This window comes from Marmota marmota, unplaced genomic scaffold (assembly GCF_001458135.2).
Source record: "Marmota marmota marmota unplaced genomic scaffold, marMar, whole genome shotgun sequence".
Lineage (NCBI taxonomy): Eukaryota > Metazoa > Chordata > Mammalia > Rodentia > Sciuridae > Marmota > Marmota marmota.
In genome coordinates, this window is record NW_026000242.1 from 10,888,342 (window position 1) to 10,901,044 (window position 12,703).

A 12,703-nucleotide genomic window follows, 5' to 3' on the forward strand; every position below is an offset into this window, starting at 1 on the left:
CAGTGGTAGAAGGGTGTTGTTATCCAGTACTTGAGAGAGGGACTCAGACTGTCTCTTAATCAAGGCCACAGTTGAAATGAGGACCATGGGTAGGATTCTGGAGTCTCTGACTTAGAAGGGAGAGCATAAAGGGACTGATGAAAGAAGACAAGGAGGTGAAGCCAGGAGTGAGCAGGTGGGCCAGGAAGGGGGATGTCCTGACAGTAGTGGTTGTGGAGTTTCGAGAAGGGTAGGGTCAAGAGGATCCGATGGCACAGGGCAGCCAAGTGAGGGAAAGACAGGAAAGAGCCCATGAGAATGGGCAGTTGGGAATGTGGCATCTAGTCACTCACTCTTAGGGTATGAGATCTGCCTACCTAGGAGATCTTCCAGAAGAGGCATGGAAGCCAAATCACATGAGGAAGCCAGGGTGCTTACCCTATAAAAGGCTGGTGTCTTCCTACACCTAAGGCACTGGAAAGCAGAAGGATCTGAAGCCTTCTCTAGGCCTTCCGAGTCTGGACTTGGCTTCAGCCCAGAATGCTACGGGGCAGCAGTTTGTGTTCGGTGTAAGGGAATGACTTCTAGACCTAGGTTGGAAGTGGACAGGCTGCCCTGGGAGGTGAGCTCCACGTCCTCACTAGATGGGGAACGACTTGCAGTCTGTTAGCTGTGTTAGTTCCCATCTCAATCAACTGAAAATGCTGGCTCTTCCCTGGGGATCATGCACAGGTGTGCTGGGATGCCACAGAGGGACATCCAGGCTGGGCAGGTCAGGTTGGTTTGTCACCAAGGTCAAGGGAATGCCAAGCTTCTGCAAATTCCTCACTTCCTCAGGAGTCTACTCCAGTGTTCCTGCTGTCAGATGATTTGTTTTAAAGTTAGGTCAGATTCCTTCTCCACCAATTTAAATCTGTTTTCTTGGTCTTAAAGATGAATGCTGATGAACCTGAACAGCAGAGAGGATGAGACAACAGTCTAAGATCATTTTGGTTTTGTCTTGGGAGATATACACAAGTTGGCGCCCTCACCATGTGACAGAGTTCTCATGCTGAGTGCAGTCATTACTAGAGAAGACAATGTGTCCCCTTCTAGCTCCTCTCATCCCCTCTCGCTCAGAGGCAGATTTTCTGCTCTGTTGATAGGCAGCTGTCCCTGTGGACGCACCACACAGGTCAGAGAAAGGTCTCAAGCAACCTGTAAAGGCACTACCACCTCAGTTTAGGACCCTGAAGAGAAAAAAAAAATGATGACAGAAGTAAGCTGCATCCACGCCAAGTCCAGGCATGATGCTAAAGGCTGTTTGCTCCTAACGCCTCACAGTCCCACTCCCTGCCACTCTGCCTGACCCAACATAGAAGCTGGGGCCATTTTCCCTACCAGGGGTGGCATGTGACAGAATTTTGTTCGAACATACATAAATAAACAGTGCTTTTCTTAATAAAAAGAATGGATCTGGCTGATCTGTTTTAGAAAAGGAAGACAGGCTACAGCAAGTGGGGAGTGCCCAGGGGGAAAGGTTAGAGCACAGAGACTTGGACTTCAACATCTTTAAGTCATATTTTAAGTCACAGGTTACTATGCTTAGTCTTTCCTTGTTTTGTGAGGAAAAAAGTAAGCAAGGCTCTATTTTGTTGAAGCTCTTTTTGGTTGAGCATTCCTTCAATGCTGCAGAAAAAAACTTTAACCAACACAGATATATCATCCCTCTTAAATGTTATTGTAAGTTTCAGTTGCAGATGAGATGCTCTGGCCCATCAGGGCTGAGTAACTTCTCTGGTCATATAATTAGAAAGAGACAAGCAGAAGATTTAAGCTCGGAACTGCTTGAGTCTAAAAACCCAGCCCTGTCTACAAAGTGACAATGACCCTTGGCCAGTTCTCATCAGTGAACATTGACTCCCTCAGCCTCATGTATGAGGGGAAGCATTTTGGGAGGAATGTAATTATGTGTGCCTCGGTGAGAGTCGTGGGACTGTGTGCTGCCCTGTCCTGCTTCTGCCCACTTAATTTCATTGTGGAGAATCCATTGTATCTCCTTCTGGTTTAATTGAAGATGGACATTAGCAAGACTAGTGGGCAAAAAAGTAATAAGCTGAGCTTTCTCAGTCTAAAGAGTGTGGGCAGAACTGCATGAGGTGATTGTAAATGCCACTCTCCAAGACACTGGAAAAATGCAAATTGAGACTCAAGCAATTCAAAGATAGCTTGAGGGAGAAACATTTATGATAACTATAGCTATATTTACTCAAAGAGACAAAAACCAAATGAAAAAAAAAACAACAAAACACGATGAGGGCACCAAGAAAATAACCGCAGATTCATTTGAAAAATAAAATGTGCTTTTGGAGAATTTAATTCCACTGACAGTCCACCCACCAGATGGACTGAGCTTTAGGGGCCACCAAAGCCATGCTGGGGGGCACTGTGGCAGCAACTAGATGATGATGGGGAGACAGAGAGAGCCACAGCTGGGGTTTACTGACCACCCTGTCCTTAGCACACAATGAACCTCCTCAGGATGGGACAGGTGCCAACAAGGCTGCAGATTTGGCTCCTTTTTTCTTCCAATTGGGACCAAAGGGCAGAAACCAGGTGCCAAGGAACAACATATGGAAGAGAGGAGGGTAAGTTTCCCTTGGCACTTGCTGTAGCTTTTCCTGCTCCATCTGTGAAATGGATTAATAACACTGTTGCCTGCATCTCAGGACAGGAGAGATAAAAAGAAATACTAGTGAGAAAACTGGAAGGCTAACTACTAGTTTTAGGTTATATCTGAAATGCTTACAGAGCAGGCTGTAGTCATTGCTACTCTTTCCCTTAGGCTGAGCCACATGATATGGCTGACATGCATCCTTTCTGATATAAAAAATGGCAATTTCCTATGTTTGAATCAACAACCTAAAGATAAATAAATTGAAAATTAATAAAAAATAAATACTCTAATAAAATAAACAAAATGATTAAAGAAAACTGAAAAGTACTGAGCACAGTCACTGTGGTTCAGGTAATTTTTTAGGGAAGTGTTGGAAAAGAGGGACATTCCATTCTTATGTGATTCAACCTTAAAAGCTTTTCTTGGGAAAGCATTTGTTTTATTAATTTATACTCTACCTTCTTTTCAGAAAGGAGTACAAAATGAGGTGGCATTGCTTCAAACAGGAAAGAAAGAGAAAAGGTAAGGGCAAGAACAGGATAGGGCCAGGCCTGAGGTTAAAAGAGCAGAACCAAGTGACCCTTTTCAAAGCAGAGCTCCAGATTTGGCTTTAGAAGTGCCACCACTGACATCATCTACAATATCTGTGAGATGGAGACACATCAGTTGTGTGGGGACAGTGAACTGTTCTCGGTACTTGTTATGGTTTAGATAAGAAGTGTCTCCAGAAGCTCATGTATATGACAATGCAGGAAAGTTTAAAGGTGGAATGATTGGGTTACAGAGCCTTAATCTAATCAGTATATTAATTCCCCAATAGGAATTAACTGAGTGGTAACTGTAGGCAGGTAGGGTGTGGCTAGAGGAGGTGGGTCACTGGGGGTGTGCCCTGGGGGGTTTACATTTAGCTTGTCCATGGTAAGGGGAGCAGTCTCTCTCTGCTTCCTGGTGGCTCTATCCTGGGTTGCTTTCCTTCTTTACACTCTTCCATCATGATGTTCTGCCTCACCTTGGATGCAGAGCTAAGGAGCCGGCCATCTATGGACTAAGACTTCTGTGACTATGAGCACCAAATACTTTACATCCTCTAATTGTTCTCGTTGGGTCTTTTGGTCTCAGGGGTGAAAGAGCTGACTAAAACAGTACTGAATTCAGACAGGAACTTATCCCAGAGCTGCTTGGGACACAGCATTACTTTCAAAGGCTCTTTCTGCTACTGACCCTTCAGGAAGCCTGATAGCAGTCCATACACAACAGCAGCATAAGGAGCTGAGGCAGGCCCCTCTCCATTTGTCTAGTGAGTGGTGACCTGAGATGCCACCATCAAGACCCCTTAGCAGAGTCTTACCGGGTCAGGTCAAGGTGGCTGATGACCAGGCTCCGTCCATTGTCTGTCTGGGCAAGCTGTACCAGTAGTGCCAGGCTCTCCTGTTGGATGGCAAGGACTCTGGATGCCAAGAGGGAGGGCACCAGCCTGGCCCAATCTGGGTGCATCATAAGCAGACGCTGGTTTTCCTCTGCAAAACATAGGGGTTATCTGCTTGGTTCATGCCATGATGGCAGGTAAGCCTGTTTTATCTCCTACCCTCCCAATGGGAAATCAATTCTTATCTATTCATTTGAGAGGCAGGATAATGATGTGTCAGAACAAGCCTCAAGAGCCAGACTGCTGGGTTTGAACGAACAGGGAGCAACCTTAGCCAACTGTCAACTCCTATGTCCCTCAGTTTCCTTATTGATAAGATGAGGGCAATGACTCGCCTCCTAGAGCTGTTAGTAGGATTTAATGAGTCAATATCTGATCAGGCCAGAATGGCACACACTCAATGGCTACCATTATTGTCAAAAGGTTCCTTGGTATATAGTATCTGGAAATGGGAGGCACAGGTAAGACATATGCTTAACTGTGGAATATCATTAGATCATCAATCTTCATATAACAGCCAGAGTAAACATTTGAGTTCTCTCTCAGAAACTGGAATGTCACATAAGTTAATTAATAAAGCATGCCCTCCTCCTAGACTATGAGCTATTTCAGAGTAGTGGCATAGATTTAGCTCCTTACGCTTGACCAGGTATTTGAATTTGTCTGAGTACAGAGAGGAACAGACAGGAGTATGAGACTGAGGTACGAAACAGGGCACAGCAAATTGGATCTCAGCAGGATGAGACCCATTGCTATGCCTCATTAACCTGAGCTCTCCTCCCTACCGTGTTAACTGCCCATTTATACATGGCACACAGCATTCAAGAAGAGGACACACCAGGGCTCTTCAGGGTCTAAAAGAGCCAGATGCAGAAGCATAGGATCTGACTTTCAGCCTACCCATCAAGCTACCATGTTTTCGTTCAAACATTAAATTTCAATCCTACAGTTCACCTGTCTATGTAAAATAGGATCTACTGATCTTCAAAATGGAAAGATTCTATTGGTTTGTTTAGTTTACAATTTTTTTTTTCCTTATACTGGAAAAGTAGCTTGTTGTAAGTCATTTAAAGAACACAGAAGTAGTATAAAGCTGAAAATGAAAGTCCCTTTCCTCAGTGCCCCCTTCAGGTAAGCCTATTTTATAAGGAGCTATTATTCACTCTCACAAGAATAATGTTAAAAATATTACTCATTGGGGCTGGGGTTATGGCTCAGCGGTAGAGCCCTCGCCTTGCAAGTGCAAGGTCCTGGGTTCGATCCTCAGCACCACATATAAATAAATAGTTATTGTGTTCAATTACAACTACAAAAATAAATATTTTTAAAAAATACTACACATCCTATCTGTAGTTGGCTTCTCTTCCCCACTCAACAATATGTCACCAACATATTTTCATGTTCTCATTTTTAAGTGTTTCATTTCCCATTTTAAAAATTTCTCTGTATTTATTGGGTTAGATTTATCAATATTTCATGGATCTGAGATACTTACATGTTCATCTGAGGCTGTGTCTGACAATATTTTTCAGATGTTAAAAAATGTAGCTCCAAGGTTCACAGATACCAAAGTAAAAGTGTTGCTATTTCAGATTCACACAGAGAAAACACCAGCACCAAGCCCTGCCTTGCTCACACCCCTGCAGGTGCCTTTGCAAACACACAACCCTAAGCCAAGTGGGGTCTTAACGCAGAAGAGCAAGGCACCTAGATGATTCCTCTGGGTAGAAAGTGTTTTAGGAACTAGTTTCCCTGATTGTCTAGTTTACTAGAATTTTTTTTTCTTAAGTTCTTGTGAAGAGTCCACTCTATTAACTCAAGGAGGAAATATATTATCCCACAGTCAGCATTTATAGGATATTCTGCACTCATAAGATCTATTAATGGCTCACCAAATAGCACTGAGAAAAGGAGATGCAACTATCATTATCCCCATTTTTACTGTTTCATGTCCAAGGTCATACCTTCTTCCATGAAACACTTCTTAAAAATGAGGGAAATATTTAAAACCTTTATTGACATTGAAGTTAGAAAGGTAATTAAGAAAGATTATATATGAACTTAATGAACTCCAGAAGATACCAGCATGAAGAAAGGTAAGAGCTGACTTGGAAAGTAAAATGTCCACACCATTTTATTGTCTCAGTATTCAACACTATCAGTGTGTGCAGATGCTGGCCGGTCCACATGGTACATCTCAAGATACTGAAAGTGGTACGATGGCAGCAAAATGAAATAACATTTTTAGGCAGACAAGAAAGGAAACACTGTCCATCCCATGGACAGCACATGAGAAGTAGTCATGGCTTGCAAAGAGGGGAGAGGGAGCCAGGTGAGGTGACCACTCCTTATGCAGACAGTGACCTGGCCCACCATCCTCTGCGCAGCTCTCCCAAGGTTGGGAGGAGTGTGCAGGCAGGATGCTACAGACAAAGCTGCAAAGCAGACCCTGCTTCTGATCCACATGATTTTGTGGGGAGGGGTGTGTGTGAAGGTCTACACCAATTCTCTTAGGCCTGGCCTTCTGGAGCTGGGGGACAATCCTGCCAAACCTGCAACTTGCACATCACCAGCGGTGAGCCGGTGATTAGCGATGGTGATCTGGGCTTACCATTCTCACTGCACACTGCTTGCCAGAGCTTCAGAACAGACACACAGATCGTCTCTTCAACCACATCTTTCCCTGTCATGGAAAAGCACCTACAATGGACAGAGAGAGCAACACAGAATTTAGAAATCAGTCCTGATTTTCTTTTCACTTGATTTTATTTCATTCCCAGATTTGCCAAATGCAAATTTAGAAAATTTGTAAAATCCAGTGCCACAAGTCACCAGGATCAAGGACTGGCCATCAATGATCCAGATCATGGACATAGGCTGAGGAGGTTAGGGTTGCCCAGGGGGTGGGTGGTAAGCCAGGGGCTGTGGGGATGTCTGAATATACTGGCACATGCTGGCAACTCAAGCCCATGTCAGGGTCCTAAGCCTCAGGAATTATACCAGAATAGCTGAAATGTTAAATGCAAATAAGTTCAGCAAATCACCCCCTACCAGTTGGTAATTTATTCTGATGAAATTCTAAATGGATGGCCAAGACCCAGCTGATTCTACTTCTTGATGTGATTAGTAAATTCTAAAAGAGGAAAAGAACAGATACCAATCTTGCAGAAAGTGGTGAGAAACCAGCAAGAATGGTCTTTTCTCTGACTTTGAAGTGCCTGGAGGAGCCCTAGCTCTTCTCCTACTCTTCCTCCTCTCCGACTGCTAGCTGCAGCATGACTCAAGTGACCTAAGGTTCCAACCTCAAGGGTGTTAGTGTGGGAGCTCTGGGATCCTGGAGGGGCCACCACTGCTGAACGAGGGACAGGGACACAGTACCATCACTGTATGTGTAGTCATTCCCAAGAAATGGTTCTTTCCTTGCTTTGATGCTGGGTTATCTTCCCAAACATCCCTACCTTCTTATGACTTCATTGTCACTGATGATGCGGAATCCACCATGTATTCTGAATAAAGTTCGCTCTGTGCCTGAGACAAATTCATAGGAAACCCAATCAGGCTCCTGAACTGTCCATCTGGTGTCCAGCACAGCACAGCAAGCTGATCACTAACTCCTAATATGGCAGGTCCAGGTTACCAAATCGACAGTTTGGCAGCAACAAATACCTCGACACTTCGAAAATGTAACTGTCATCAGCCACTCAGTGCTGCAGTCAGAGGGACTACCTAGAGAAGGAACTGGGGTGGCATCATGGGTAAGCAGCACAATTCATCAGGTTGCAATCCTTAGAGAGAGCCTCCGGGAGCTGCTTAACCACCGTAAAGGACTGGCACTCCCATCTGTTCTTAAATATTTATTCTGAAGTGATTTCCCGGCTCTAGAGAGGAACCTGTAATCTCCAAAAAACTGCTGAAGCGGGTATTTGAGTGCTCTGAATTGTACACAAAGGCAAGCCAGGGATGGCCATCCATTTGTGCAAGCAACATTCTGTACAAGTAACAAAAATTGTTTAAGCCCTGGCATCAATGTTTACAAGAGCTGGTAAAAGGAAGTAGCACAGCTCTCATGAGTAGAAGGAGTGCCAATGCTTCCTCTGAAACTCTCTTCACATTCTAAGCAGTCATTAAGTGTATCTGGTGTGAACGGGGCAGTTTATCCTACAAACTTCTACCTTTTCTTTCTCTACAGGGAGGAGGTTGTGTGCATAAAGAATGTCTAGGGTGGGCATAGGAATGTGTGGGGTGTGTGGAACACATGTGAGGACTAGCTGTGTGTAGAATATGTACACTGATACCAGTACTTATGGTGTGTGTACATGTGTGGAGTGAGTGTGTGTGTACGGTGTGAGAACATAATATAAATACAAATGGAATGAGTGCGTGTCAAGCATGTGTTTTATGTTTTGTTGTGTGTGGTGGTTACTGTCTGTGTGCTGAGGATATGCATGGTCTGAAGAGAGGATGGAAGAGGGGTGGGGTTTTTTTTTGTGCACCCCCTTTAGTACATACATTAGAGTACATCTTCAATCAATATTTGTATAAGGGACGGAGGGATTCTTTGCCTTATAAAGCCATACCTCCAAAACCTATCCCTTCACACTGACAGTACGCATGAGAAAGAACACATCTCTGGCTTACAGTCCTTCATCATTTCCGTCAGGATCTCCATCCCCCCTGCATAGAACAAGGGCATCTGGTCAGGTTTGGAAAGGGATTCCAGGAGGTTTTTGGTTGTCACAGCTGTGTCCTTTCCTGAATCCAGTAATTCACGGGCTTCCTGCTCTTGAAGGTCTGCCTTCTCCTGAAGATGTGCTTGGTTCAGGTGCTCTAGCAAAACAAGCAGGAGAAACCCAAACTCAAACAAAACCCTAACAATCAACAACACCACATAAGAAGTCACCTTTCCTTCCTCTCCCTATCTCTTCCTCCCTCCTTCCCTTTCCTTCTTTTCCTCCATCCATATGGGAGGCTGAGAAGCATAAACACATGAAAATAACTGAAACTTTTCTTCAGCAAGAGAATTTTAATAACAATGTAAAGTCTACACCAAGAATCTTAAACATTTCATCTTGGGGACTTAGAAGATTAGAAGTCTCTACAGGAGGAAAGCAGAGGAAAAAAAGGAAGCAAAAATTGGGGCAAGCAAACAGAAGGAAGAGGAGCAGAGCAGACCTATTAACACAGGGCTGGAGTATAGAAAAGGCCAGGCTGTGGCCTTATGGCCAAGGGCAGGGACGGTAGGAAGGCACCCTTGGGAGGAGCACAGAGGGAAATGAGATCAGAAGGAAGGGTATCAGCAGGAGCATTCTCACCTTTCATCTGTGTCTGAAGCTTGGGGTTTATTTCTAAGATCTTCTGGTAACACTCTCTAGACTGGAAAACAGACACAAGACCTTGAAGAGTGGTTAGCGGGTAGCTGTGATTACAAGAAGGATACAGGGCATTACAGGGCTTGGCTTCTTCATTATTTCCTCCTGGCCTCCTCCTGCTCCCAATGCAGGAAGCAGGCATGAAAAACACAGTGTGCATTTGACGTGTTGTTTAGGCTTCTCTGGATCTGTATGGTACCAGGTATTATTTCAAAATTCATTTTAAAAAGTTGTGTTGTCAGATATAGACTGTGATGAAAAATATCCAGTCTTATACTTTTGTGGATAATGTCTGTCTGGGACAGGAATAATCATAAGGTAAATGTAAAACTTAGATATGATATTTGCTCTAAGAAAAAAATAGGAGTCTACCTGACAGATATGCCCATGGGGAGTTAGCAAATAAATAAAGCTGGAGACAGTGTTGACAGACTCAGGAATAGGAAAAGAGGGCTGCTCGTGAAACACACAGACTGCTCAGAGAGCTGGACAGGGGCCCACTCACTGGCTGCAGCTAACTCAGCCAGAAACCAGGGAGGGGCTCCCATTGAGAAAACTGTTGGATAAGAAATTTCTGGAATAAGAAAGATTCCACATCATGGGGATTTCTGGGCTAAGGCAATATTATCTATAGGGATGTAAGAAATGCCCAGAGGATAATCCACCCAGTTACCAAGAGAAAAATACTAAGGAAAAAAACCAGTAATGAGATATCTTGAAGGTTCAAGGTTTATCTAGAAGACTAAGATAACTGAATTAGAGAAAACACATCAACATTAAAATAAAATAGTAGTGTCACCGGATAAAAGCATATACATTTAATCCAACGTCTCTTCAACCCCAGATTCAATCTGTCAGCAATTTTTGTTGGCTTTGCCATCAGTATGTATCCATAATCCCATCATTTCTTACCACCTCCATCATCACCATCTAGTTCAGGTCACCATTACCTCTTGTTTGGATGCTTATTTCCTATTACATAGACTTTTTTCTACTTGGTTCTCTGTTCTTGTTTTATCTTACCTCTGTTCTTATTAGCATCTTGCCATGCCAATTATTTTGGGGGGAGATGGGGGCAGAGTACCAAGAATTGAACTCAGGGGCACTAAACCACTGAGCCACATCCCCAGCTCTATTTTGTATTTTATTTAGAGACAGGATCTCACTAAGTTGCTTAGTGCCTCATTGTTGCTGAGGCTGGCTTTTAACTCGTAACCCTCCTGACTCAGCCTCCTGAGCCACTGGGATTACAGATGTACCACATGGCACTCAGCACCATGGCAAAATTTATTCTCATAAAGAAGTCAGAGTAATCCTTCGAAATACAAGTTAGATCATGCCACTCTTTGCTGAAATGGCTTGTAGATTATTCAAAGTGCAAGGCCCTCTGCTGAAATGCCTGGAAAACTCTACAGGACCAGCTTGTGCCCTGCCCTGTGGGCTCTCTAACCTCCTCTTCCTCTCCCCCTTGTCTTCATTCTAGCCTCTACTGCCTGGAGTCCTCCTGTTTTTTGTATCCCATGGTTTGCTCACTCCACTCTCTGCCTTCCTTCAGAGAGGCCTTTCCAATCTCACATTCACTGCTTCCAGATTTATTTTTCTCAGTAGTACTCATTCCTACCTAACATTAAACCTACTACCTCTAACATGCTACACACCTCTACTTATTTGGTTTCTGTCTCCCAACTGTCCCCATGCCACAAATGTATGTTCCATGACATCGAGGACTTGTCTTGTTTGCTGCTGTGTTCTTCTTTCCTGCACTGACAGTGCCTGACACACAGGAAGCAGGCAATAAATATCCGCTGAATGAATTGATTAAACTGAATGAGTAAATAAACTTTGGTGGAGAAAGACTAATAATTTCTTTATTCACATATTTTATTCAACTTCATAGTAATAAACCTGTATTAGTTTTACGATTCAATCCCACAAAGTAACTTTAAAAAAAATGTACAATATGAAGCCATTTCCTTTAAATATCTAATATCGTACAGATGGAAAGATCTCCTACATTCATGGATTAGAAAACAATATTTTTCAAATGGTAATATTCCCTGAATTAATTTACAAATTCATGTACTATCCATCAAAATTCTATGTGTTTTCTTTGTAGAAATTGACAAGATGATCCTGAAGTTCACATGAAAATTCAAGAGAACTAGAATAACTAAAACTGTCTTGAAAAAAAAAAAAAAGAGCACAGTGGGAGGATTCATAGTTCTCAATTTCAAAACTTACTTTGAAGTTACAGAAATTAAGGCAGTGTGTGGTATTGGCACAAGCATACCCTTGTAGATAAAATTCAAAGTACAGAAAGAAACTCATCTATTTATGATTAACTGATTTAAATCATTCAAATGGGGAAAGAATGGTCTTCAATAAATGGTATTAGGAATAATCAGATATCCACATGCAAAAGAATGAAACTGAACCCATATTTCACTCCATATTAAAAAAAATGGATCAGAGCCATCAAACTCTTAGAAAACAGGTGTAAATCCTCATTACCTTGGATTAGACATGACACCAAAAGCACAAGCAACCAAAGAAAAAATAGGTAATTAAGACTTCATCCAAATTAAATTTTTTTTGCTATAAAGAACACCATCAAGAAGGTAAAAGGCAATACATAGAATGGAAGAAAACATCTATAAATCAATATATCTGATAAGCAATGTGTATCCAGAATATATGAAGAATTCTTACAAACTCATTAATAAAAAGGTAAAAACTACTTTTAAAATGGGCAAAGGATCTGAAAAGAACATTTTTCAAAAAAAAAAAAAAAGATATACAAATGGCCAATAAGCACATGAAAAGATCTCAACATTATTAGTCATTTGGGAAATGCAAATTAACACCATGATGAAATCACTTCACACCCACTAGAATAGATATAATAGAGAAGAAAGACAATAACAAGTACCAAAGAGGATGTGAAGTGATTGGGACACTCATACAAGGCAGGTAGGAATGCAGCATGCTGTAGCCACTTTGGAAGACAGTTTGGCAGTTTTTCAAAAAGTTAACCCAGCAACTCTACCCATAGATACATATACCTAAAAGGATCGTAAACATGAAAAACTTGTACATGAATGTTCACAGCAGCATTATTCAAAGTACTCCGAAAAATGGAAAACACCCAAATATTCATCAAAATGGATAAATAAAATATGGTATATGTTTTGGTCAGCTTTCTCGCTGCTGTGACTAAAGGATCGACCAGAACAACTATAGAGGAGGAAAAGTTTATTTGAGGGCTCATGGTTT

General features: G+C 42.4%; 1 protein-coding gene across 5 annotated transcripts in view; it reads right to left on the reverse strand.

Moving 5' to 3' along the window:
- Ttc12 (tetratricopeptide repeat domain 12) overlaps positions 1-12,703 on the reverse strand; it is a 46,898-nt gene that overhangs the window by 11,674 nt on the left and 22,521 nt on the right. For all 5 annotated transcript variants that reach the window (XM_048795626.1, XM_015489870.2, XM_048795625.1 and 2 more), the window contains 5 exons: positions 9,374-9,434; positions 8,700-8,888; positions 7,520-7,589; positions 6,673-6,761; positions 3,984-4,152 (listed from right to left, as the gene is read on the reverse strand). In XM_048795626.1, coding sequence (XP_048651583.1) covers positions 3,984-4,152; positions 6,673-6,761; positions 7,520-7,589; positions 8,700-8,888; positions 9,374-9,434 — 578 coding nt within the window. The remainder of the gene's footprint in view (positions 1-3,983; positions 4,153-6,672; positions 6,762-7,519; positions 7,590-8,699; positions 8,889-9,373; positions 9,435-12,703) is intronic.